The 26,541-nt window shown below is 35.7% G+C and overlaps 1 protein-coding gene across 1 annotated transcript in view; it reads right to left on the bottom strand.

The window, feature by feature from the left end:
- Positions 1-26,541, bottom strand: part of LOC140144672 (nephrocystin-4-like) — a 158,523-nt gene that overhangs the window by 39,471 nt on the left and 92,511 nt on the right. Inside the window, exons 11-23 of the mRNA XM_072166479.1 lie at positions 17,436-17,445; positions 16,466-16,575; positions 13,884-14,020; positions 12,050-12,293; positions 11,583-11,680; positions 10,497-10,685; positions 9,298-9,393; positions 6,334-6,448; positions 5,380-5,523; positions 4,293-4,394; positions 3,307-3,514; positions 2,253-2,479; positions 1,355-1,581 (exon numbers count right to left, since the gene is read on the bottom strand). Of these exons, the coding sequence (XP_072022580.1) occupies positions 1,355-1,581; positions 2,253-2,479; positions 3,307-3,514; positions 4,293-4,394; positions 5,380-5,523; positions 6,334-6,448; positions 9,298-9,393; positions 10,497-10,685; positions 11,583-11,680; positions 12,050-12,293; positions 13,884-14,020; positions 16,466-16,575; positions 17,436-17,445 (1,907 nt within the window). The remainder of the gene's footprint in view (positions 1-1,354; positions 1,582-2,252; positions 2,480-3,306; positions 3,515-4,292; positions 4,395-5,379; positions 5,524-6,333; positions 6,449-9,297; positions 9,394-10,496; positions 10,686-11,582; positions 11,681-12,049; positions 12,294-13,883; positions 14,021-16,465; positions 16,576-17,435; positions 17,446-26,541) is intronic.

The raw sequence follows: 26,541 nt of genomic DNA, 5'->3' as shown, positions 1-26,541 counted from the left end.
AAATTTGCCATTCCTGGAACTTGTGTGCACTACATGTTGTTTTCATTATTTTGGAGGAAGTGGCTAAACATTGCCCTTTATCCTGTAGTTCTTTTGCTGTATCAACAGAAAAATCATTGATCTTCTTGTAATATTGAGTGCCCAGGTTGAGTGGCAATGACTAAACTGGACATTCCTCATGATGAAATAATCCTGTGAATTGCATGATCTTTAGCTTGTTTTCATTGTTGAAAGGGATTCAATCATATTTCGCCATTGTTCATCACCGATTAACAACTCACCTCACGTTTAGCAGACGACACAAACACATTGTTGTTAATCGGAGATGTACATTGGTGAAATATGATTGAATCCCTAAATGTCTTTACCACTGCAATGTGAAATTAAAACAAACATTGCACAAATGGGCTATTCCAGCTGAAATCAAAACATCCCCTGTAAAAGACATGACGTGAAACTTCCACACAGGGAATGTGATTTCAAATGGGGTTACCTGAATGGGTGACTCCATTTGAAATCTGCACCCTGTGTGGAAGATTAAGGTCATGGCTTTCATAATGGGGATGTATGGATTTCCACTGAAATGCCATACAATTTTAGCTGCCAGTCCCTGTTTGTTGGTAATGGTGTGTTTGGGCCTCATTGCAGGTCAGCAAAATCATGTACAGTGTGCATAGATTTGTGGACTTATTCCTGTTTGTTGGTAATGGCGTGTTTGGGCCTCATTGCAGGTCAGCAAAATCATGTACAGTGTGCACAGATTTGTGGACTTATTCCTGTGAGAAGCACATCATAAATCACTGTGCTTTTTTTCTTGGTAGAACGTTACGAGCAAGTGAAAACGATGCAGTCAGAGAGAGTACGGTAAAAGTTGAGCTTTTTGCGTAATTAATTTTTCATCAATACCAATTTTGAACTGTTTCCCTTGTTTTTAAATTTGTGATTCTAAGCTTCATACATTGACCTATACATAAAAGGAATATATTCGCACATTGTTGTTTCCGTGATAGCTGCTTGGAACGCAAATAGCAGCATGGTAAAGCATGACAACTTGTTAAATGTGATTAGATGTATAATACATACCAGTGATATAACGGGGCGTACAGTTAGTGGAGAGCCGGTCCTAAACAGAGTGTTTACCCCGGCTGCTTAGCATGACAATCACAAGATAGCAAAAAGTAGGAAAATCACATTTTTAAGAATGCTACATCAAATTTGTTGTTACTGCAACAAATGAAAGGATACAGATTTTGTGTATTATTATAATTGTTTAAACCCTCAGCACTGCCTTGGGCATAAAAACCTGACCATATGCCCTAAATTCTATCAATTAACCTAAGAGTCATATACATACCTGAGATCAGGGTCCTCCCATTGAATGGATATAGTATGCTGAATGTTGTATGGATTTTTGAGTACAAACTCAAAGAATTCTGCATGACCAAAGCTGGGATGAACAGTATGCTCCGTGGTTATGACAGATTGCAGCATGTTTAGGATACCATCTTTTTTGGTCCTCTCGCGGTATATCTCGATGGTCTTCAAGTCTCTTGTTCTTTGTAATTTTTCTTCTTTCTTTACCTGCAAATAGTCAAGAATTAACTTTTGTTATAGTTATGTTATCAAAATACTTCCTCTCATATCCTGGTAAGAGCTTGAAACACACACTTGGCACATAATCTAATGGTTTAACACCAGGGCACTACTGGCTGAATCAGCTTCTAAGAACTAGTTTGATTGGTTGGAAAGAGGGTTATATCATGTATTGAGCCAATCAGAGATATGGTAGAATATGAATAGTCAGTAGGGTTGAAAGGGATTAGCTTTATAAGAATAACTAGCACACGTGAAGGAGATAATGCTTGTAAATGCTAAGAAATCTAAAAGCTCAATTTGGATTGGTTACTCAAATGATTATATCATGAAATCAACCAATTAGAGGCACTGTAAGAAAGGCAGTAGTGACAGGATTAAATTTTTGTCACCTCACCTACTATATAGGCTGTCTATCATCTCAAGCTGAAAGTAACGCCATGTTGAATTTCGCAGTGGCATTTTTGAATCAGGCACGGTAACCTCATCCCACAGAGCATATATGCACGCGTAGAAGGGCGACGCAACTGGGTAAATACTCTGATTCGAATCTGCCACTGCGAAATCCAAAATGGTGTTATTCTCAACTTGAGACAAGACACACTATATATTAACAAAATGGTCAATGAAATGAATTCTAAATGCAAAGGTCTACTCACCAGCAGACTTTGTCCGAGTCCATTCTCTCCACCTTGCGTCTTGGCCTGCCGTACAGCCTGCATGCGTGCAAGCTTCCGTTGACGTTTTGAATCCCCTTCACGGTTTGCTTCCTGCAACACCGCCCTCTCTTGTTTCGACAGCAAGGCTGTGGCTAGTTCCCTGTCTGTTTCTGACATGTGAGAGGCTAGATAGCTGCGCTTCTGTCTCAGGTTTGCTAGACCTAATCCTGCAAAGGTCAAAAAAATATACAAATCAGTTGAAAAATACCAACATCAGATGAGGACCCAAACAGAAACTGTGCAACACGATTTCGGAAGATAAACCAGGAAGATAAACCAGTTACTTTTGTAATATGCATGTAACAGTGCAGAATGTTGATGCGGGAGTCTTACTTTTTTATAAGATATTCTTGTTTGGAAAACTCACAAATTGCCGACTCATCCCGATCGATTTTTAGTATCAAAGGATATATGTTTATGAATAGGGGAATCAGTAATAAAAGCCGTGGCGTGCTGGGAGTTCGTTCTCTCTCACTCAAACTCTCATCGGGTCAACACCACAATAATTGGTTGTTCTGTATTCATTTGATTTATGTGTATCAGTACCAGTATGAAGATAAATAAATTCATCACCAAACCAATTCCTGTTGTTGCCAGAACTTTTATTTAAACCAGTGGCCTACCGCAGCTTCTTTATTTATATCACCAAACAGCCTCATTATATGCAGTTCTGCTATAGTTGCATGCTCAAATCCTCCCATTTTTTTCTCATTTATATCTTTATGGCAATGAAAGTTTTATACTTAACAACTTTTACAGGAAGTTCAGTTCATGACCTGTTTGTCTTGACATACTTGTCAAAGAAAATTTGTTTTTCAATCTAATAAGACCACAAACAGTACCCCTCTCTTCTACTGCAACTGAAAAACATTCATTTTGTGCAAATTTGGTATAATTTAAACAGAATTTTCATATAACTTAGTGAATTGCATGCTTATACAAAATCATAATTTTTGAATTTTAAATCAATATCCTTGTTTGCAAAAATGCATACCTGTTTGCCTTGCAGCCAGATTTAAGCTTCCTCCGAGGAAGGCACCACTCCCATCTTCATGTACAACTACTTTTGAGGGGTGAATTGGTAGGGTTCCAGCCTTGAGTACTTTTGCTTCTGCTGAGTGTCCTATGTTTGCTAGTCTCAGATGAAGACGACCTTTAAGTATGGGGGTCACTCCTACAGGACGCACACTACCGCTCCGCATCTGTGAGTGAAAGAAATCACACTTTTTCCTGTTAATGATCATGTGCATTTATTAATTAGCCATTTAGTCAAAATTTCAATTGAATGAACACAACATGATGAACAAACATGTACACTGTGTGATGCTAAAGTGAATCCAACACACTCCAGATTGGTTGGTATTGGCGATGTCTTTTGATTGGTTAAATTTGGTTTCATCAGTATTTTTGCCATGCCCACATTTTATCCTTTGTAATATATGATTGTGTACTTTACTGAACATGTTCATCAGGACTGTTATGATATATAATAGCAGAATTTTTTCTTATTTCTAGTCCAATAAACAGTACTCACTGTGGACGTTTCGATGTCTACCAGATATCTTTTTCTACACTATTGTTGTTAAGCAACCATCAGCATCAGTGGTACACAGAAGTTCGTCACAACAACAATAGTGTAGAAAAGATGTCTGGTAGACATCAACGTCCACAGTGAGTACTGTTTATTGGACTAGAAATAAGAAAAAATTCTGCTATTATGATTGTGTACTATTGTGTTCATTCAATATTGTGATATTCTTATTGTAGTCAGTATGTCATTCAGTGTTTTGTTTTTTTGGGTTTTTTTGCGATTTTATCTGCTCCTAGTATTCATGGTTTCAAACAGCTACACATTAAAGCTTATGGGTCAAAAATATTTTCATGGGCATTTAAATTTGCAGCTTTAAAATTAACTCTGAAAAGCGCAAAAAAAAAGGCTGCAAAAAATTCCCACTATATACAGCATTTCTGTGAACTTACCAGATCTCCAGTCATAGCGGACGAGTCATCCGAGTATTCTGTAGTGATGATATCTAATTCATGAGTAACTTGTACAGCTGATCTACCTCCTCTTAGTAAGTGCTGAGGAGAAAAAGTATGAAATCACAAATAATTAGTCCAAATCATTATCTGTAAATACATACAAATAATTTAAGAAGATTCCTTTCTTCTCTGTGGTACAAGCTGTATCAAAATGATTGGTACCCATCACTTTTTATTGGTATGTATGAGTCTGACACATCAAAATTCAACATTAGATCCAAATAATTTGTAGATTAATTGTACAAAAAGTCATAAACTATACATTCTGTCCATTTCGGGAGTATCCGATGGGGCGTTTGGAAGTAGCATGCTTTTCAATCAATTCAAAATTGATGGGTACCAATCATTTTGATACAGCCTGTAGTTAAATCACAACTTTAAACTTCATTTGCAACTGAGGAGATTAAAGATGCAGCCGTTGTTCCAAGAGGAATAAAGCTGGATTTATATTCCATCGCTGAGCGACGAACGATTGGTATTTAACAAATGGTGTAGAGCACTTTACATAATGCAACTAAAAGTGCTCTTCCTAATTTGCTAAAAACCAATCACTCATCGCTCATCATCAGAGATAGAGTATCAATTCAAAACAATTTGCTTTGGGTAGAAGAAATTCCAAATAGGCACAACACCAGGGAAATAAATAGATTATTCTCTCCATGTATGTGCATAAACTTGTTATTCACAAAGGGGGGGGGCAAATAGCCCCTCTGGCTCAAAATACTGGGACAAAATTACCAAAGGTTGTAATGAGCATCTTCCTTTGGCCTGGTTTTAGGCCACAATCGGCCCAATTTTGACCTATTTTAGCGCAAAAATTCACACACATTTGTCCCAGTGCAGTCATTTTAGTGGCAGGCCAGCAAATTTTGCCCATTGGCTCAGTGGCCCCTGCTATCATAAAATGCAGGTTTATAGTTATCACATGTACAATTTCATTAAAAAACAAGGCACACTCATGTTTACCACTTTATAACTCCTGTTGAGAAAAAGCTATTATTTTCCACCTTAGTTGTGATTTTACCTTGAGTTCTACACTACAAGAGCCAATGAGTAGTAAGGAGTCTCCATCCCAGACATCTATGTGTAAGGTTTGCTGGAACAGGTGCTTGACAAATAGACGACCTTCCCCTGGCTTCATAAACCCGGGGTCTACACTGTACTTGGTCTGTTAGGGAAAAAGAAATGGACAATCTTTTATTTTAAATAGGTTTGTTGGATAGGAGCCTCAAGTTATTTATTACATTTGATATCCCGCATGATCAGGAAGGTACTAAGTGAGTCATTAGTTGTAAGGTAAATAACATGGCATCATTTTGCCATACTGACATTAAGGGGTCCATTTCACTAAACTTTTAACCCTTCATAAATCAAGTAACCTTTCATAAAGTTACGAATACCCAATACTAGACGTAACTTTATGAAGGGTCTCTGTAGTAAATCCCTATTACTTACGAAGGGTACCGTTCATAAATAAGTTCAGTGAAATGGAACTTACGACTTGTCATAAGCTACGCACGATTTCAAGGCTTACGAGGATTCGTAAAGTTTAGTGAAATGGGCCCAGCTGATTCTAAAACGAAATGGGTATGCCTTATGTATCAGCCAACCAAATGGACAAAGAAAACTAAGTATTGGTACAGTCAAAGCTATAGATGAGTTGACTTCAATGTTTATCAACTAAAGCAATGGACTGGTATATTGCTATGCTTGAGCGAACTGCATACAATCACTACACTGTTCAATATCCTTATTGTGATGTGGCGGTAGTTTTTAAAGCACAGGCCCTGAACAAAATATGATGCACGAGCATACTGCCAGGCGAAAATCAATGGAAGTTGTGATGATGCGCGTGCATACTGCCAGGCAATGACGTCAGAAGTCAACTCATCTATAGATTACTTATATCTATATGCAGACGTGAACAAGCTCATCCAAAACATCAAAGGACAAAAACAAAAGGTAATTTTTAATTTACCGTCCATCCAGGAGGAATGTCACTCTTCTTATCGTCTTGGCCCAATCTGTGTAGAATACAAGGTAGACTCTCTGGATCATTTGACAAAGCTGGGGCAGTGTCCCCAAGTAGTAACCTACCATTACAATGATAAAGAAAAAAATACATATATCATATGTGACACGATCAATGGAAATGAGTCGGATGTCGCTAATACTGATTTTGAGATAATGGCAAAGAAAGGGTTAAAATTCTTTTGTTTTATATTGTTTTCAGCGATTGATAAATTGGGGTAACTTCACAAAGAAAAGTCGTACCAACATGGGGTTTTCAGTTTCTGAAAGCTCTAAATGTCCTCCTTAAAAGCATGTGTAAAACTCCATTTCGACCTGGGCCGACATGTGACACATTCCCCTTGATCATGTCACATATTAAGGTGGAAATTTTGTCAAACAGAAGCTTCTGAACAGTTTTTAAGCTTTTTTTTCCCATTCCAAGATACCGCTACGACATGCATGAGAATGGTATTAAATTATTAACAATGCAAGTTTTGAGTAAATTTCAAAACTGATTATTAGGAATAATCATTTGAAATGTTTATAATGTAATTTTAGTATATTTTCCATTTCCCGCATATCTACATGTAAGATGGTCGGGCTGGCATCATCTGCCACTAAGCTTGTGCAATCGGTGTAATTGAGCTAATTGCGCTTGAAGTGCGAAACCCATAAATATTGCCAGTTGTGCGTTAAGGACAGACGTACAGTTACTTCTACAAATTTTATCGGGAACACGCTTAACCTAATACCATTTGTTATCGTTATGTTTGCCCTCTTTCATCGTGAGTTAAATGCACAGTACACTGTATGGAATTGACTCATCTAACGATAGGCTTTCAATAGATCAGAAAACCGCAAACAAATTTTATGATCGGATTTCAACGATCCCCACTTCACCGGGCACTTCACATGATCATGAGTACTTATGCAATCAATATAATCACTTATGCTATTAACTCGGTAATTGGTAATCACTGATACCCAGCCATCCCAGGCAACATGATTAGGACCAAATGTACAATTAGGTCTATTATTATCATGAATATGCCCCCTATTTGTTGTTATTTTATTATTATCATTATTTATTATTATTATTATTAGTGTTTTTATTATTATTATTATTATTATCATCATTATTATTATTATCATTTAGTGTTATCACAACCCTCGTCAAAACCAGCTCCTCGAAAAAAATACTTTGCTCAAAAGCATGCAATTTCTCGTATTTTTAATACCATCGCGGCATTGTGTGTTGGCAAAACTTCCAGATATCCCCAGGTACCAGCACGTAGGCCTACCATTGGCTTTCTGGTCATCTGGTTTAAAAAAAATTAAATTTTTATAAACGTAAAGAAGAAAAAAATTTATAAAGTGAGCTGTTGAAAAAAATGATAATGACAAAGTCGAAAAAGTTTTTGTTTGGTCATAATTGATAGTACTCACCCCTATTAATATAATCGTTTAATCGATGTACTATTTAACCTGACTCAACTTTCGCATCGATCGTCCGTTGAGCTTGCAAACCAACTGATCTATTAAAAGTAGTTAATAATAATAAATGCATCTTTTTCAGCAAATGATAAAATAACACAATAGCTTGCTATTATACAGTGATTTTGTTGAAATTCTCTACTGCAATTCTACATATATTAACTGCTTGTTTGGACATAAATTTGGAATGATACAGAAATATGAATTATACCATTCATATACGTGAGGTAAGCATTTGAAGTCAAATAATTAAAAACAATTTCGACACTTTGCCCATATCGCATGATACGAGAATGATATAAATAACCAAAAAGACCTACACTGTTTCGATCCCCTAAAAATTGATCTATTTTATTTATCGCAACAATCTTCTTTTGAAATGAAATGATCACATAGACCTACTCCGCGGGTCCGCCGCGCAACCCGTACGGCCACTCACGGGTGGAGGCCCCGTATAAAACACCTTAACTTATGGTTAACTTGACCTGGTGCAATCGGCATCTCGGCAGGGCGGGCGAAGGATAAATGCCGGATAAATGTATGAAAAACTACACTTTTAGACAATCAATAATCTACCTCTTCTTTTCTTTTCTTTTTTTTTTTTTTTTTGTAATGCAGGACCCCTTACAAATATTAAAAGTTTGCTGTTTTGTCGCCCAACTTTTCATTTTACTAGTATAAGCCGAATCAGTAATGTAGGCCTATCATCATCATCATCATCAGTATTATTCGTCCACCAGAAGAATAGTTGAGTCTTTAGTAATAGAGTAATGCGAAAAATATTTCCCCTTATACCAAATTCATATTTATTAATTTGGCAAAATCAAAGTAAAGGGGGAATTTACAGCACGAATGAATTTAGCTTGGCCTATCATTTTTGATGAATTTTAATTATGCTAAATTTCAGTCTCCGCTAAAAGAATTTCATCAAAAATGTGTTATTGATTGCCATCCTTTTGGCGATCAATCAAGTTGCGGTTGAGGTAGTTTGCTAATACACTTGAGGTATGAAGATAAGAGGGTCGTTAAGTGCTTATCATAACAATAGCAATTGCCGGTGCATGTCATAAGCATGATAAGGATAATTCCCATATCCCGATCTTACTACCGATAGTTCACAAGCGTAGCACTCCCTTACCTAGTAAAATATCATTATTGGTATTAGGAGTCCCAACTTATTAGGTCGACTGGGATCACGAAAGAATTTATGGAAGTAACTGTACGTCTCTCCTAAGTAGAACGCGCTAACAAGACTTGTTACAACATCCCAAACTCAATCTCTCTGTGCAAAAGCGTTAGGCATACTCCTGATTCCTGAATGAAGCAACCACAGTTAGTCTAGACTCAACTCTTGGGTTGCAGTTGGAGTAGGTTTTGTTTTAATCTTGAAATAAGTCTAGCAGCTGTTCCTTAACTTCTTCAATGTCGACATTACCTTTGTGTAGTTGCAGGAGGGTATCTATAGAACTGGAACGTAAAGAATACGGTCCTAGGCGAGTTGGCTGGAATGGACGGCTGGAATTGAAGCACCCTACAATGAGAACACATGCGAGTATATAACTAAAATGAAAGAAAAAACAGTTGTATGCAAGTTGGTTGGAGCAATGGCTACAAAATGCTATCAAACAAGAACATGGTTATGTTAACTGTTGCCATGGTTATGTTAACTGTTGCCACAGTATAAACTTATTATTTTTATACTTCTCATCACTTACTTCCCAATTTCTGAATTTTTGTATGCATTACAAATGAGCAGTGATGTTCAACACAATTACATAACATAAACTTCCGAACTACCTCATTAAATAAAACAAATACATGTCGGGCCAAATTCTGTACCTTTATGCAAAAATTGAGCCTCTGTGTGTTTCCTTTATATACACAGGCTTCAATAAATTAAGAATAAACAATTTTGGTGATGTTAGTATTACCAAACATTTCTTGTAAACAAATATTTTGATTATTGCATAGCCAGGGACAGGCGATTTGCGCGGAAAAAAATAGCAAATTGCGCGGAATTGCGCGGAACTTTTTTTTCAGTGCAAATCATGTATCCCTGCCCATAGGAAAAAAAAATAGCCAATTGCTTGCGGATTGCGCGGAAAAAGTTCGCGCAAATCGCCTGTCCCTGATTATAGCCAAAATAATAAATTCTCGATCATGAGAGGATGTACCTTCTGCGTCAGCGTATTTTTCATAGAATAACACGATCGCGCGACCTGCATGACCGAACCTTGACGTTGCTAGGACCGTGTGATTGGTCAATTCTCAAAAGCTGTGTTTGCGCCGTAAGCGCCGGTCTTTGCGTAGTACGCTCGGCGCAAATAACTGTGCGTTCACAAGTTGGCTCTCATGATCGAGAATTTATTATTTTGGCAGCTATAGCACTATAGCAGCCCCCCATCAATATTGTTTACAATGGGCTATTCCAGTTGAAATCCTTACCTCCCTGATGGAAGACATGACCTTAATCTCCCATACAAGGTGTGTAGATTTTTCAAAATGGAGTCACCCATTCAGGTAACCCCGTTTGAAATTCACACTACCTATGTAGAAGATTAAGGTCATGTCTTCCATATAGGTGGTGTATGAATTTTTTTGGAATAGTCCACTGCCCACAAAACACACACATACCTTGAGAAAGCTAAGAATTGGATGACAATTTCATTGCACTGTAATGGGTCTGCATTCTCCCTCTGAGGGTTAAAGGTCACACGGTCTCCAGGATCAATCACCTCTGGTAGATCACCGCTGCGAGCTTTGATTTCCGGGAAACCGGCTTGGTAGAGGCGAGCGTAAGCTGCTCTGCTTAGACCTGGCCCACTATGAAAAGAAAGAGTACAACATGTAGTATGTGGAGATTCAAATTTGATGTTGTGTTAGATTTGTACTGCAGTAACCAACAGCAATCACGGGGTGGGGGGCCACTGGTCATTGACAAGGGGGTATCATGCGTGGCCACGAAGTTTCAAATAGCACCCTAAACAAGTATTTACGAGGTCTGAAAATGCACCCCTAAACAAGTATGACAAGTGCAATTTCATACCCATAAATAATTATTGACATTATTTTTGCCCCCATTAGAAGCAAGTAAATCAGTCATATTTTGACTCTAAAACCCTTCATGATAACTGGGAAAACACAAATTCAAAAGTTCATAACTTTTAACCTTTATTACATACTACATTTGTCTCAAAGGACCCTAAACACTGATTTATTGTACAAGGTATACCCTTTTTCTCAAATTTCCTTGTTTTAGATACCCTATTCACGATATGCAAGTACAGTGCCTGATCATGAACTTGAAAAAGACCCTTTTTACTTGAATCTTTGGCCACGCATGATACCCCCTGGTCAATGACCAGTGGCCCCCCTGGGACAGCAATACACAATTGGATGTTCATCATCAAGGTGAGAATACAATGTAAGCTGTAACTTTGGGATTAAAACAGTTTCCAAACATTGTACCTCCAAAAAGTTCTTGTGATTTCCTCAATTAGAAATAGACACTATTTACAGTTAAAATCTAAATACAATATTAACAATTCGCTATCAAATTCAGTCAATTCAGTGCCAAGTATAGTGTAAACAAGTAGCGTCTCTATATCTATTCAAATACAAGTTCCAAAATCACAGTCAAATGTTGCTACAAATCATTTAGTCAAATCCAAATTGAGAAGCACTGCGGTATTCTATATCAGTCGGGGTATCAATACATACCTTCTATGGTAGGGCCCAAGCGGCATAATGGGAGCATGTACGGGTGCATATGGTATTTCCTGTAGCTGATCACCACGATCTGTTCTTGGAGTTGGCTCCTAAATATTGAAACAAACATGGCATAAAAACAATTTAAGCATAGAGCATCCATACAATATATCCTACAAACTTTATAAAGCAAAATCTCCTGTAAAAGTGGATATTTTCACTCTACATTTATTTTCACGCTTTTCGTGTTCCAAAAATAACAACACATAAATATATTCCTTTTGTGTATAGGTCAATGTAAGAAAACATGGAATAACAAATTTAAAAACAAGGGAAACATTTCAAAATTGGAAAAGTGCAAAATATTTATTGTGCAAAAATTTCAACTTTTACAGTAGTTCAAATATTCAGTAATATCCAACACAGAAATATATAGCCATAACTGGATAAAAAGTTTTAAAACTTTATAGAGTTCATACCTCCAAATGTCTGATTTCTACTGGGTACTGTTTTGTACCCACTCCTTGTTGTTGCTGGGTACCCCCGTACTGATTGCTATGCATCATGGCTCCCTGCTGTGTGTTATACTGTGAACCATGCATTTGGTACTGTTGTTGTGGCGATTGGTACTGTTGTTGGTGTTGATATGGCATCTGCTGCATGGGACTTGGTGGTAGTTGGAGAGGTGGTACTTGCGGTGATGGAGACATTCCCATGTAAGCCCTGCATGACAAAATGAAATGATTAGTATATTACCATTAAGAATCCAGGGGTTTGGCAGACCACAACTCAATACTTTTCCATCAGATTTTCAAACTGAAATAGCAAAAAAAGGCATATTTTTTGTGCCAAGAGAACCAACATTTTTGCCATAGCAACACTTTGTATGAAAGATGACAATTGCATTTAAACCCATTGAAATTGCTGCTTTTAATTATCTATAGAGAACCTTTTTATCCATAAGCAATGCACAGAGTGCCATGTTGCACTAGCATGAGTGGCTTTTAGTGCAGCTATGAAGTCTGCTTCTTTGATCATTTAAAGTGCCACAAGTACCGTATTGGTCCGAGTATAGTCCCACCCGTTTTTTAGGTGAAAATTTTTCACAATTGGGGGTGGGATTATACTCAATTTCAAAAAAAAAAAAAAAAAAAAAATTTTTTAAATTTTTTTTCCGATTTAAGTGTCCTGGACCTAGACCTAGATGCTAGGATCATTCATGGTTGACCTAAAAAAAAAAAAAAAATTCAAGATGTTTTGTATTTTTAATATGAAAATTGATATTTTGTATTCATGTCATACTCTACTAATGATATCAAAATGCATTGAATTTGAATGCATCTTGATATCATTAATAGAGTATGACATGAATACAAAATATCAATTTTCATATTAAAAATACAAAACATCTTGAAATTTTTTTTTTTTTTTTTAGGTCAACCATGAATGATCCTAGAATCTAGGTCTAGGTCAAGGTAAAATCACAAAACCGAAAAAAAAAAACTTAAAAAAAAAAAAAAATTTTTTTTTTTTTTTACAATTTCTGGAATTTTTCGAAAAATGGGGGGTGGGACTATACTCGAACGTGGGACTATACTCGGACGAATACGGTAATTTGGGCCTATATTGACACTTTTCACGATTCCCGGAAAATCAGAACAGCACTTTTTGGGGTGTTAAAAAAATATCCTGTTTTGCCACATGAAACATAGCTCAATTCCAATCCTTCAGTTACATGTAATTCTAACTGGTAATACAAGTCAAATTTAATTATTTGGTCAATTTTTGGAAATATGGGTCAAAAACATGCATTTCTATGGTGTTTTTTGTATGCTGAGACAATCATGTTTTGGGAAACACAATTCTGTAATCTATTTCAATTATCAAAAATAACATAGATATTAACTTATCAGTAAACTCTTGGCCAATAATCAAGATTTTTTAGTTCTTAGGCTTGTTCCAAGTCTTTAAAATATGGGACTGTAAATCTAAGAAAACAAAATTGCATGAATTGGGCCCATTTTCCCTCAAATTGCAAAAATAATAAATTTTGACTTTATTACCCATTAGTACAAACTAAAGGATTAGGATTTAGCTATGTTTCATTACCAAAACAGGATAATTTATTTTTTAAATCCTAAAATATTAGTGCTGTAATTTATTTTTTAAATCCTAAAATATTAGTGCTGTATTTTTCTGGAAATGGGCTCCCTTTTGCTATTTCAGCTTGAAAATTGAGTCCTGGAAAATGAAACAATAATCTATAGATCATAATAATTGATGAACATATTCTGTCACATGAAAAACACTTACTTTGGTGTTCTTGGTGTCCCCTTGTATATTGGAGGTCTACCAGATACCGGTGGCTGTTCAGATATTTCCGTTCCGGACGTTTGTGATCGTAATGACTGTACTGATGGATATTGGGCATTTATATCATGATGGCCATCCTACAACGAAAGCATGTCATATGTACATTAATAATGATTTCCAAATAATATACTATATTTGAAAGTATGTTGTTAGTGAATATAACACTGCCGGTAATATATAAAAGAATAAATTACACTTGAACCTCAATCCCTCTTAAAATTAAAGTAAATATTTGAACTTTTCGTCTGGACTTACTATTTATGATAGCTACAGTATAACATCACATTCATTCATTCATTCATTCATTTTATTTTTTCATCATCATCAATACATACATAATCAGCATGACAGATATAAACAATGTTGAAAATAATGATGTGATGAGGTAGATGCATTACAAAGCCAAAGGCCTGAAAGACAATGCATCACCTTTACATGAAATAATATATAAGTTTAGATATTTACACAAGAAAGAAAAAAAATCAGTATAAAAAGAGAAAAAAAAAGAGACAACACAGAACCCATCTTGAATATCACTTATATACATTAACCAGGCAAATTAATGCAATTTTTTTAAAAAGTGTTTATATGTAACAACTTCAGTAACTTGTACAATAGAGTAAAAACAGAATTATTACATGAATGCGACAATCAAGAGTTAGTGATCACCTTTAATGATTCTAATAATACCAGTTTTGAATTTGGAGATGCAATTTGCTTTTTTGACTTCCTTTGGTAAGCTATTCCACAGCCTAGGGCCAAGTGACAAAACATTATTAAGTCGATGGACCTCGGCCCGATAATCATTTTTACACATCCATGACGCATCATCAGGCCGAATGATCCGAACTGTTGACCCATGACACAGTTGGAGTAATGTCACGGGAGTGTCACCAAGGAACTGTTTCGATGGCTGCATCATGGGCCCTGGATAGGTTGTGGTGTAGTCCCCCTCTTCAGTTGAGAGAAGGTTCCTCTTGCCAGACATGTCCTCCATGACCCAACTGAACAGTTCAGTGCTGGACCATATGGCCTGATGATCTCGGATGTGATGTAATACTGTTGCCATCATAAATTGTAAGTTCACATGATCAGTTTAAATATTTACTTTATTTATCTACCTGGATAAAATCGAAATATTCACAAATTATATGAATCTCTTTTGTAGACTAAGTCATATAATGTAGCATAAGTTGTAATTTGACATCCCACAATTAAAAGAACAGTAACAAATTGTAGTAACATTTACGGCTCACGTTGCAGCACATACATACAAAATAAAAAGACCTTATCTCAAAAACTAATTCAAATAAAACACTACATGTTCCTACAAATTCAATTAATCCTTTCACAACTAAATCATATACCAAAATAAATAAGTAACACGCAATGACTTTGGATAAATGAATCAAATGTTTCAAAAAGAACCACAAAGAAAACATGATGTGAAACAACAATATGTTGAAATGATGTTGAAACTGTGTTAGATCAATGTCTAAAAACAGGATAACACAATACACAAAGTCACATTAGTACTGTGACATAATAACAAATAATTTTAAAAAACAGTTACTTTATACTGCAAGTCAGATGCACCAAGCAGAAATTTATATTACAAAAGATTATTTCTTTCACAAGAACAACAAACTAATTTATTTCAAACTGCATGATAATTGAAATCAGTAAGTAAATTTGTTACGTAAAAGTCCCAGTGGCATAGTACAGATTAGGCAATAAGTTTAGTCCGACAGAAGTTCTTTTTAAATTCTAAAAGGTTCTTTAGCTCTTAAAGATCCTTAACCCGATCGACAGCATCATCCCCCCTTATATGGAAGACATGATCTTAATTTTCCACACAGGGAGTGTAGATTTCAAATGGGGTGACTCCATTTGAAATCTACACCCCCTACATGGGAGATTAACTCTTCCATATTGTCATGCTGCTATAATTGCCTAAGTCATTTGTTTAATTTTGAGAACATGTACAAAATATGGTTCAAGCATGCATTTAAACATATTTATTCACCAAAATGGATTTCAACTGGAATAGCCCAATCCGTATTATGCGGAAATCACAAAGATATCATCGTTGGGCAGGAAAAACTGCCTATATGTCATTGGCCCCTGAACATGTTTAAAGCAAAACCTCTTATGTAACTGGTTGGCAGTTTGGTTTTAAACATGTTTAGGGGCCACAAACAGGGTTTTCCTGCCCAACAAAACATTTACAGTTACATTCTCTAATTAAATACAGTGACATAAATTAGTAATGTTAGATTGATCCCTATGAGAACTACCTGCCTATTGGTCAAAGAGAACTTTACATTATCAATTGAACCAATCAGTAACATTGTTAGAATAATGACACCACCCAAAAAAAATTAGGGTGAATTATTTGCAAAGCTCTATTCTGATTGGTGATTAAAATGAAGATATCGTGTAATTGACCAATCAGAGGTTATGTTAGATCGGCAGGTAGTGCTCAGGGGGTTAATAGTGAATGATGTATATGTAGTAAATACCTCTAAATCCGCCTGAGAGATGAGAAGAGTAAGATGATTGTAGGCATGCAATGAGGAAATATAAAGAAAAGATAACAGCATTAAATCAGATTCAAAACTAATCTCTATATCTTGATCAAATCAAATGAAATGGTTGAAAAATCCTGTTTGGTACTCACAATATAATCACTGTATGGGGTGACGACTTCTTCATGTATCTATAATCAAAAACCACTTTTACTATATGAAATTAAACTCGGGGTACTCATGTTTGGTCTTGGTAGGACCTTCGATAATCTAAAAGTAGACTCATATATTACAAATTTTCCAAGAAAATCCATTTTTATTAATAAGGAAAAGAATTTTGGCCAAATTTGACACAATTTTGCAAAACTTTTCACAAAATGCATACTGCAGTCTACAAGTATTTGGGGATCGACCACTGCCTACTTTTCTTGAGATAAAACAACATTAGCTTACACGCTTTTGATTTGGACCACCAGAACTATTTTCACTTAGCCCTGAACTATCTTTAAGTTTAAATAAGGCTGAAGAAATTTAAATTAGAAAAACTGTAACATTTCCATTTAAAAAAATCTTTTTTTTTCTCAGTGCTACAAGACATTTCAGGCATACAACCCTAGTAAAAAAAGTTTCCGAAACACTAGCATATTTTGTGAGAAACTTGCAAAATTTTGTATTAACTTGACTTTGTTATAAAAAGTATGCAAGTATGTTGTCAAGTTTCTTGCAAGAGCAAATACAAGTACAGTCAAGTGCTTAAAGTTAATGAGTGTTTGCATAAACAGTTTTGCTCCACCCACAAAACAGTGTTGTTCCACCCACTTTATTTGCTATCCCTATAATACTACCACCATTGTAATTCTATGTTTACATTTGTTATGGGTGGAATATAACAGTTAACAGGTATATAAAGCTCTTGACAGTGTGAGTCAAATCATGAATCCCAGTGACTGTCAATTAAATTTACTGCATCCATGCTGTTAAGGGAAGGGGTATGAACGTTTGGACAGTACTTATTGTGGGACATTAGAGCACATCAGACATATCGAATTGCATTCTGAATATGAAGAATGTCCTTCTGATATCAAATAAATTAGATTTTTGAAATTCGCAATGTAATACACATTTTATGGCAAATCATTAAAAATTGATATTTTTGATATTTAACAGTACTTGAAGTAAACTTTATATATAAATCTGATGATTTATACTTCAAGTGTATGTAGGTGGGATGAAAACCGACGATCAATTGAAAATTTTGACCTTTCGTATTGAAGATATGGATTTTTCCCCAAAACACCAAAAAAAAAAAAAAGGTCTTTTTGGGAAAAAAATCCATATCTTCAATATAAAAGGTCAAAAGTTTCAATTGATCGTCGGCTTTTCCTCCCAGCTACATACACTTTAAGAATATATCATTAGATTTATAAAATTTATTTTGAGGACTGTTATATATCAAAAATGTGAAAAATATCAAATTTTAATAATTTGTCATAAAATTTGTATTATATCGTGAATTTAAAAAATGAAAATTATTTGATATCAGAAAGACATGCTTCAGTATTCAGAATGCAATTCGACACGCCTGAGGTGCTCTCATGTCCCACAAAAATACTGTCAAACGCCATAAACGCTTCATTCTAGATCCCTTAACCACACAATTATTTTTGTATAGTGCCCACTATATATTGCATCTATGCACCTACTATGATATTTCTGCAGATTTGCATCTTTTGTGCTTTTTATAAGACAGATTGCATGTGCTATCATATCTGCCGAAAATGTGACAATTAAGTGTGATATCTTCTGAAGATCGGACCATGTAAATAGTAGTAAGATCTACTATTTCCATGATCGGATAAGTGTATAGTCTTTTATCCCGAAGATGGGATTGGTGATTTGCAATACCTGTTTTGCAGATAATTGCAGGTATAAAAAATGTACTGCATTGAGTTTTGGTGTTGCCTATGCTAGATTGTTCTCATGCAAATTTTTTGAAATTTATGAAATTCATATATGGATCACCGTTTAATATATGCCTGGGTTATCCTCAATGGCAAGATGCATGTGAGGACCTAACACAAAGTATAGGCCTATATATTATAGGTCTTCAAACAAGTGTCACAATTTTGAAATGAAATGATAATAAACAAATTATAATATAATTTTGTAAACATGAGTGTATATATTGGGTGGTGAAATTATCCACTTATTCTTAATTACTTTTTCTTTTAGAGGAAAATATAACAACTATTCGAAAGAATGAATGCATTATACATAATAATTTGAATCAAGAAGACATGATATTTTTTGCTAGTATGTAATTATATAAAGCAGATTCAAATGCACCTCTTTGGGTTGCAAGCATTAATTTGCTAGAAACTCTAGTCTTTACAAGATACTTGCGTTTCTTTGGGATGGGGCTGTGATGGGGTTTTTTTCCCAATAATTTGTTTTCAAAAATTGAAAGGTGGGATAGTCCTAGAGGTGATTTTGCACCTGTTTGTCCCATTCTTTTCGCTGGCATTTTATTCTTTACTTTGTCTTGATTCTTAGTATGTGCAATATTTATATAATATATTTATCTTTGTAATTGTATATGAGCCAGTGATGAAGCATAATAAATAAAATAAATAAATAAATTCAGTCAAGTTTCTTGCACGGGTTTCTTGTGACATATATAGGCCTACTTGTGCATTTGAATCTGTTTATAAACATGACAATTTTACTGCAGATGACACAGATGGTACTGCTATCTATACTGAAGATAGCACATGCAATCCTTTGACTGATCCATTGTTCCATTTCGAATATTGGACAGGGAATTAGTAGTATCCGCTCAGTGACTATAGACACTATTCGACATGTGCTTGCATGAGAATACCAATGCTTGCCAGCAAATGCCAGCACACTGCAAGTAACATGCAAGAAACTTGCATGACATGCCAGTTTCTGGCAAGAGACACTTGACAATTTTCAGCAAATGCAAGCATAGGCCCACACTTGCACATTTAAATCTGTTTAGAAACATGAAATTTTACTGCAGATGACTTGCTTTTGATATGATATTGTTGTGATTTATTCTGTAAGAATGATCGTGCAGATGCGAGAGATGACCAGCAGTGACACCTGTATGGGTTGTGTTGTATTAATGACATCACCAAAATAATGATCATTCCGGTATTGCTATCTATTAAAGATAGCACATGCAAGCCTTTGACTGTAATTGTTCCATTTCGAATATTGGACAGGGAAGTAGGTATCCGCTCAGTGACTATATACACACTATTTCATTAGAAAAACATTACAAAAACAATAATGAACCTAACATAGCAATAATGGCACAGGCCTACAACCTTACTATGTATATGAAAATATATTATTATTAAGTTATGTAGACCTATGTGATCCCGCTTATACGTACGTCATAATAGATTGAAATAAATATGCATAATCTAGCTACACTGTATATAAAATGTATTTATGTGGGCCTATATAGGAAAATATACTAGTATTAAGAATGCCTACATAGTATGTAAAGAATATACAAAATAATAATAATACATATAGTATATTCATGATATAAGTACCTGTATGAAGCTTAATATTAATATTGTTATTAATAATATTATGTTTTACACAAAACCAATAAATATGTACAATGAGAAGAGACATTGTGATGGACCTGCATGTTACAGTAAACCAACTCATCAAGATATAGGGGGAACTTATTTCCATTGTTCAAGTTTTTGAAAAGGGGGAAATCATAGTATAGGCCTACTTAACTTGATATACTACCGTACACAAGTCTTTCATTTACATTTTTTTCATAAAATCACATTTCGCATGATTCCCCGACAATCTCACAATTTAACAATAAAAAAAACATGTAAAGATCGGCAATGCAAATTTATACCTTAAAAATAAACATTTTAAAATAGTCGTACCTATAAAAACTGAAATATCACATTTCATCATGAAAAAAGTCACACATTTGCAAGCCGCACATTCTCCTATAAATCATCATTTTTAAAGTTTCACATTTGTTAAAAATTCTCACATGAAACTTAAATCTCACAATTCATCAAGTATGAGCGGTTTTTAGGCAAATGTGTGATCTGTGTTACAATGGTGAATTGTGATTCAGGTTTTATGTGCAGTTTCTATATGGAAATGTGCAACTTACTTTCTAGTATTATGTTGATAATGTTTGATATTAGAATGTGTGGCTTTTGAGAACAGGGTGATGAAAAAAGTTGATTTGTGAAAGTAAAGACACTATTTTTTTTTGTAGAAACAAATGTGGGTGTTTTCGGAGAGAGAAAAATATAAAACATCACTTAACCCACACCCCCACGCTCATATATCCCTATTATCATTAATTAAATATTTTGAGCTCAGAATGTAGAAATATACACTTTGAGCTCATCTTTTATCCAGTCCACATAAAACATGTTGTAGCAGTTGTGTTGAACCGGGGGCATTTGTCCCCTCATCCCCCCCTCCCCCCGTGGCGCCGCCACTGAGCTATCTATGCCAAGATATTTGTGTCAGGGCTTTCACTGCTAAATGTGACTTACTGCGCAATCGCATCGAGTGGGATTTGAATATGACCTGATGGCTTCGTGCTTTGATGGGTTTCTGACTTTCCGAGAGTTGGAGGTGCGGTTAGAGTCAAAACGCATATAGACAAAATATATTTAAAAACACCCCATATACACCCCATACCCCCCCGCTCATATATCCCTATTATCATTGACTAAATATTTGAGCTCAGAATGTAGAAATATACACTTTGAGCTCATCTTTTATCCAGTCCGCACAAAACATATGTTGAACTTGTAGCAATGTTGAACCATAGCCTACATATCCTTAACTTAGAGGGATGTCAGAGTTAAGGTGGTATTGGAGGCATTTTAGAAGTGCTCTATTTATGTTTTAAACATATTAAATGAGTAGGGCAGAGAACACTGATCCATATGCCTTTTGTTTGAAGCTAATCAGACATACGGTTTTCATAATACATACATTTTAAATGTCTTTGTATTGTATTGTTTTTATCAATAATCAATACAGTTAATGAGCTAATATGACTTGAAAGTGCTCATTTTTGCCAATATTTTGCTCAAATCCAATGCATAAATGTTCATAACATTTTTATTTAACAGAATATTGGTTTCAAACTTGGTCAAAGTGTTCCCAATGACTTCCAGATAATTTATGCATAATTAATGAGCTAGCTGCCCTAATTTGCATAATTAATTAGCATGCAGCATTGTATCGGTTTGCAAAAAAAATAAATACTCTCTTCTGAAGATAGCAGCGGATGCATTTAAATGGTGATCAAAGAGCGTTTGTCAAATGTTTGCAGAGTAACAATCTGCTTGTGGCTTCTATTCTAGACATAATGCTTTCATTGCAATCCTTGTACTTGATTGAGCTGATGCAAGCAAGATGCCAGTATTATGCATGATACTTGACTGACATTTGCGTTTCAGTCAAGTGACACTGGAGTGTTACTAGCATAGTGCTTGCAAACCGAATCTGCTTTTTATACTAGCAAGTAACAAATCATGTCTTTTTAATTCAATTTTACTCCCATGCAGTGCATTTATTCTTTTGAATTAGTTGTTGTTATATTTGCCTTTCAAAGAAAAATGTAATTAATATTATGTTGATAATGTTTGATATTAGAATGTGTGGCTTTTGAGAGCAGGGTGATGAAAAAAGTTGATATGTGAAAGTAAAGACACTATTTGTTTTGTAGAAACAAATGTGGGTGTTTTCGGAGAGAGAAAAATATAAAACATCACTTAACCCACACCCCCACGCTCATATATCCCTATTATCATTAATTAAATATTTTGAGCTCAGAATGTAGAAATATACACTTTGAGCTCATCTTTTATCCAGTCCGCACAAAACATGTTGTAGCAGTTGTGTTGAACCAGGGGGGGCATTTGTCCCCTCATGCCCCCCCCGTGGCACCGCCACTGAGCTATCTATGCCAAGATATTTGTGTCAATGCTTTCGCTGCTAAATGTGGCTTAGTGCGCAATCGCATCGAGTGGGATTTGGTTATGACCTGATGGCTTCGTGCTTTGATGGGTTTCTGACTTTCCGAGGGTTGGAGGGTTAGCGTCAAAAACGCATATAGACAAAATATTATAAAAAACACCCAACCCACACACCCCTTCCCCCCGCTCATATATTCCTATTATCATTGACTAAATATTTGAGCTCAGAATGTAGAAATATACACTTTGAGCTCATCTTTTATCCAGTCCGCACAAAACATGTTGTAGCAGTTGTGTTGAACCGGGGGCATTTGTCCCTCATGTCCCCCGTGGCACCGCCACTGAGCTATCTATGCCAAGATATTTGTGTCAATGCTTTCGCTGCTAAATGTGGCTTAGTGCGCAATCGCATCGAGTGGGATTTGGTTATGACCTGATGGCTTCGTGCTTTGATGGGTTTCTGACTTTCCGAGGGTTGGAGGGTTAGCGTCAAAACGCATATAGACAAAATATTATAAAAAACACCCAAACCACACACCCCTTCCCCCCGCTCATATATTCCTATTATCATTGACTAAATATTTGAGCTCAGAATGTAGAAATATACACTTTGAGCTCATCTTTTATCCAGTCCGCACAAAACATATGTTGAACTTGTAGCAGTTATGTTGAACCATAGCCTACATATCCTAAACTTAAAGGGATGTCAGAGTTAAGGTGGTATTGGAGGCATTTTGGAAGTGCTCTATTTATGTTTTAAACATATTAAATGAGTAGGGCAGAGAACACTGATCCATATGCCTTTTGTTTGAAGCTAATCGGACATACGGTTTTCATAATACATACATTTTAAATGTCTAATTGTATTGTATTGTGTTTATCAATAATCAATACAGTTAATGAGCTAATATGACTTGAAAGTGCTCATTAATATGTAAATTTTGCCAATATTTTGCTCAAATCCAATGCATAAATGTTCATAACATTTTTATTTAACAGAATATTGGTTTCAAACTTGGTCAAAATGTTCCCAATGACTTCCAGATAATTTATGCATAATTAATGAGCTAGCCCTAATTTGCATAATTAATTAGTATTTATTTTTTGCAAACCGATATTATGCTGAATGCTATCTACTGAAGATAGCAGCGGATGCATTTAAATGGTGATCAAGAGCGTTTGTCAAATGCTTGTAGAGTAGCAATGCTTTCATTGCAATCCTTGTACTTGATCGAGCTGATGCAAGCAAGATGCCAGTATTATGCATGATACTTGACTGACACTTGCATGTTTCAGTCAAGTGACACTGGAGTGTTACTAGCATAGTGTTTGCAAACCGAATCTGCTTTTTATACTAGCAAGTAAAAAATCATGTCTTTTTAATTCAATTTTACTCCCATGCAGTGCATTCATTCTTTTGAATTAGTTGTTGTTATATTTGCCTTTCAAAGAACAAAGTAATTAGTATTATGTTGATAATGTTTGATATTAGAATGTGTGGCTTTTGAGAGCAGGGTGATGAAAAAAGTTGATATGTGAAAGTAAAGACACTATTTTTTTTGTAGAAACAAATGTGGGTGTTTTTGGAGAGAGAAAAATATAAAACATCACTTAACCCACACCCCCACGCTCATATATCCCTATTATCATTAATTAAATATTTTGAGCTCAGAATGTAGAAATATACACTTTGAGCTCATCTTTTATCCAGTCCGCACAAAACATGTTGTAGCAGTTGTGTTGAACCAGGGGGCATTTGTCCCTCATGTCCCCCCGTGGCACCGCCACTGAGCTATCTATGCCAAGATATTTGTGTCATAGCTTTCGCTGCTAAATGTGGCTTAGTGCGCAATCGCATCGAGTGGGATTTGGTTATGACCTGATGGCTTCGTGCTTTTATGGGTTTCTGACTTTCCGAGGGTTGGAGGGTTAGCGCCAAAAACGCATATAGACAAAATATTATAAAAACACCCAACCCACACACCCCTTCCCCCCGCTCATATATTCCTATTATCATTGACTAAATATTTGAGCTCAGAATGTAGAAATATACACTTTGAGCTCATCTTTTACCCAGTCCGCACAAAACATGTTGTAGCAGTTGTGTTGAACCAAGGGGGGGGGGGGTGGCATTTGTCCCCTCATGTCCCCCTCTGGCGCCACCACTGAGCTATCTATGCCAAAATATTTGTGTCAGGGCTTTCGCTGCTAAATGTGGCTTAGTGCGCAATCGCATCGAGTGGGATTTGGTTATGACCTGATGGTTTTGTGCTTTGATGGGTTTCTGACTTTCCGAGGGTTGGAGGGTGCGGTTAGAGTCAAAAACGCATATAGACAAAATATTTTTTTAAAAAAACCCCACACACCCCATACCCCCCCCCCCCCCCCCACGCTCATATATCCCTATTATCATTAATTAAATATTTTGAGCTCAGAATGTAGAAATATACACTTTGAGCTCATCTTTTATCCAGTCCGCACAAAACATGTTGTAGCAGTTGTGTTGAACCGGGGGGGGGGGGGTGCATTTGTCCCTTCATGTCCACCCCAACCCCTGTGGCGCCCCAACTGAGCAATCTATGCCAAGATATTTGTGTCAGGGCTTTCACTGCTAAATGTGGCTTAGTGCGCAATCGCATCGAGTGGGATTTGGTTATGACCTGATGGCTTTGTGCTTTGATGGGTTTCTGACTTTCCGGGGGTTGGAGGGTTAGCGTCAAAAACGAATATAGACAAAATATTTAAAAAACACCAACCCACACACCCCATACCCCCCCACTCATATATCCCTATTATCATTGACTAAATATTTGAGCTCAGAATGTAGAAATATACACTTTGAGCTCATCTTTTATCCAGTCCGCACAAAACATATGTTGAACATGTAGCAGTTATGTTGAACCATAGCCTACATATCCTAAACTTAAAGGGATGTCAGAGTTAAGGTGGTATTGGAGGCATTTTGGAAGTGCTCTATTTATGTTTTAAACATATTAAATGAGTAGGGCAGAGAACACTGATCCATATACCTTTTGTTTGAAGCTAATCGGACATACGGTTTTCATAATACATACATTTTAAATGTCTTTGTATTGTATTGTTTTTATCAATAATCAATACAGTTAATGAGCTAATATGACTTGAAAGTGCTCATTAATATGTAAATTTTGCCAATATTTTGCTAAAAGCCAATGCATAAATGTTCATAACATTTTTATTTAACAGAATATTGGTTTCAAACTTGGTCAAAGTGTTCCCAATGACTTCCAGATAATTTATGCATAATTAATGAGCTAGCCGTCCTAATTTGCATAATTAATTAGTATTTATTTTTTTGCAAACCGATACTATGCTGAATGCTATCTACTGAAGATAGCAGCTGATGCATTTAAATGGTGATCAAAGAGCATTTGTCAAATGTTTGTAGAGTAGCAATCTGCTTGTGGCTTCTATTCTAGACATAATACTTTCATTGCAATCCTTGTACTTGATCGAGCTGATGCAAGCAAGATGCCAGTACTATGCATGATACTTGACTGACACTTGCGCTTCAGTCAAGTGACACTGGAGTGTTACTAGCATAGTGCTTGCAGACCGAATCTACTTTTTATACTTGCAAGTAACAAATCATGTCTTTTTAATTCAATTTTACTCTCATGCAGTGCATTCATTCTTTTGAATTAGTTGTTGTTATATTTGCCTTTCAAAGAAAAAAGTAATTAGGCCTCGAAATTATACTTACTATTATTATATTCGTCCAATGCACTCATGTCTATTTGTAACAAATAAACTCTTTCAAAGAAATATTGTATGGATACCATACAAAATAGCTTTTAATGGGTATTATAAATGCTTATTTATTATTATTATTATTAGAAAGTCTGTAACGGGTGCAGTAGCGGCACCAGGAAATTTGTTTTCGAGGGGGGGGCAAATTGAATTTTTTATTTTGTGTGGCGGGGGCAAAATCGACCAATTTTGCGCAAATTTGCCGCAAAAAAGGAAGAAATTTACAAAAATTATGGGTTTTGCCTCAAAGGGGTGGGGACAGGGGAA

Source organism: Amphiura filiformis, unplaced genomic scaffold (genome assembly GCF_039555335.1).
Source record: "Amphiura filiformis unplaced genomic scaffold, Afil_fr2py scaffold_71, whole genome shotgun sequence".
NCBI classification, from domain to species: domain Eukaryota; kingdom Metazoa; phylum Echinodermata; class Ophiuroidea; order Amphilepidida; family Amphiuridae; genus Amphiura; species Amphiura filiformis.
The sequence above is the reverse complement of the archived record's forward strand: the minus strand, read 5'-3'. Positions and strand labels throughout refer to the sequence as shown.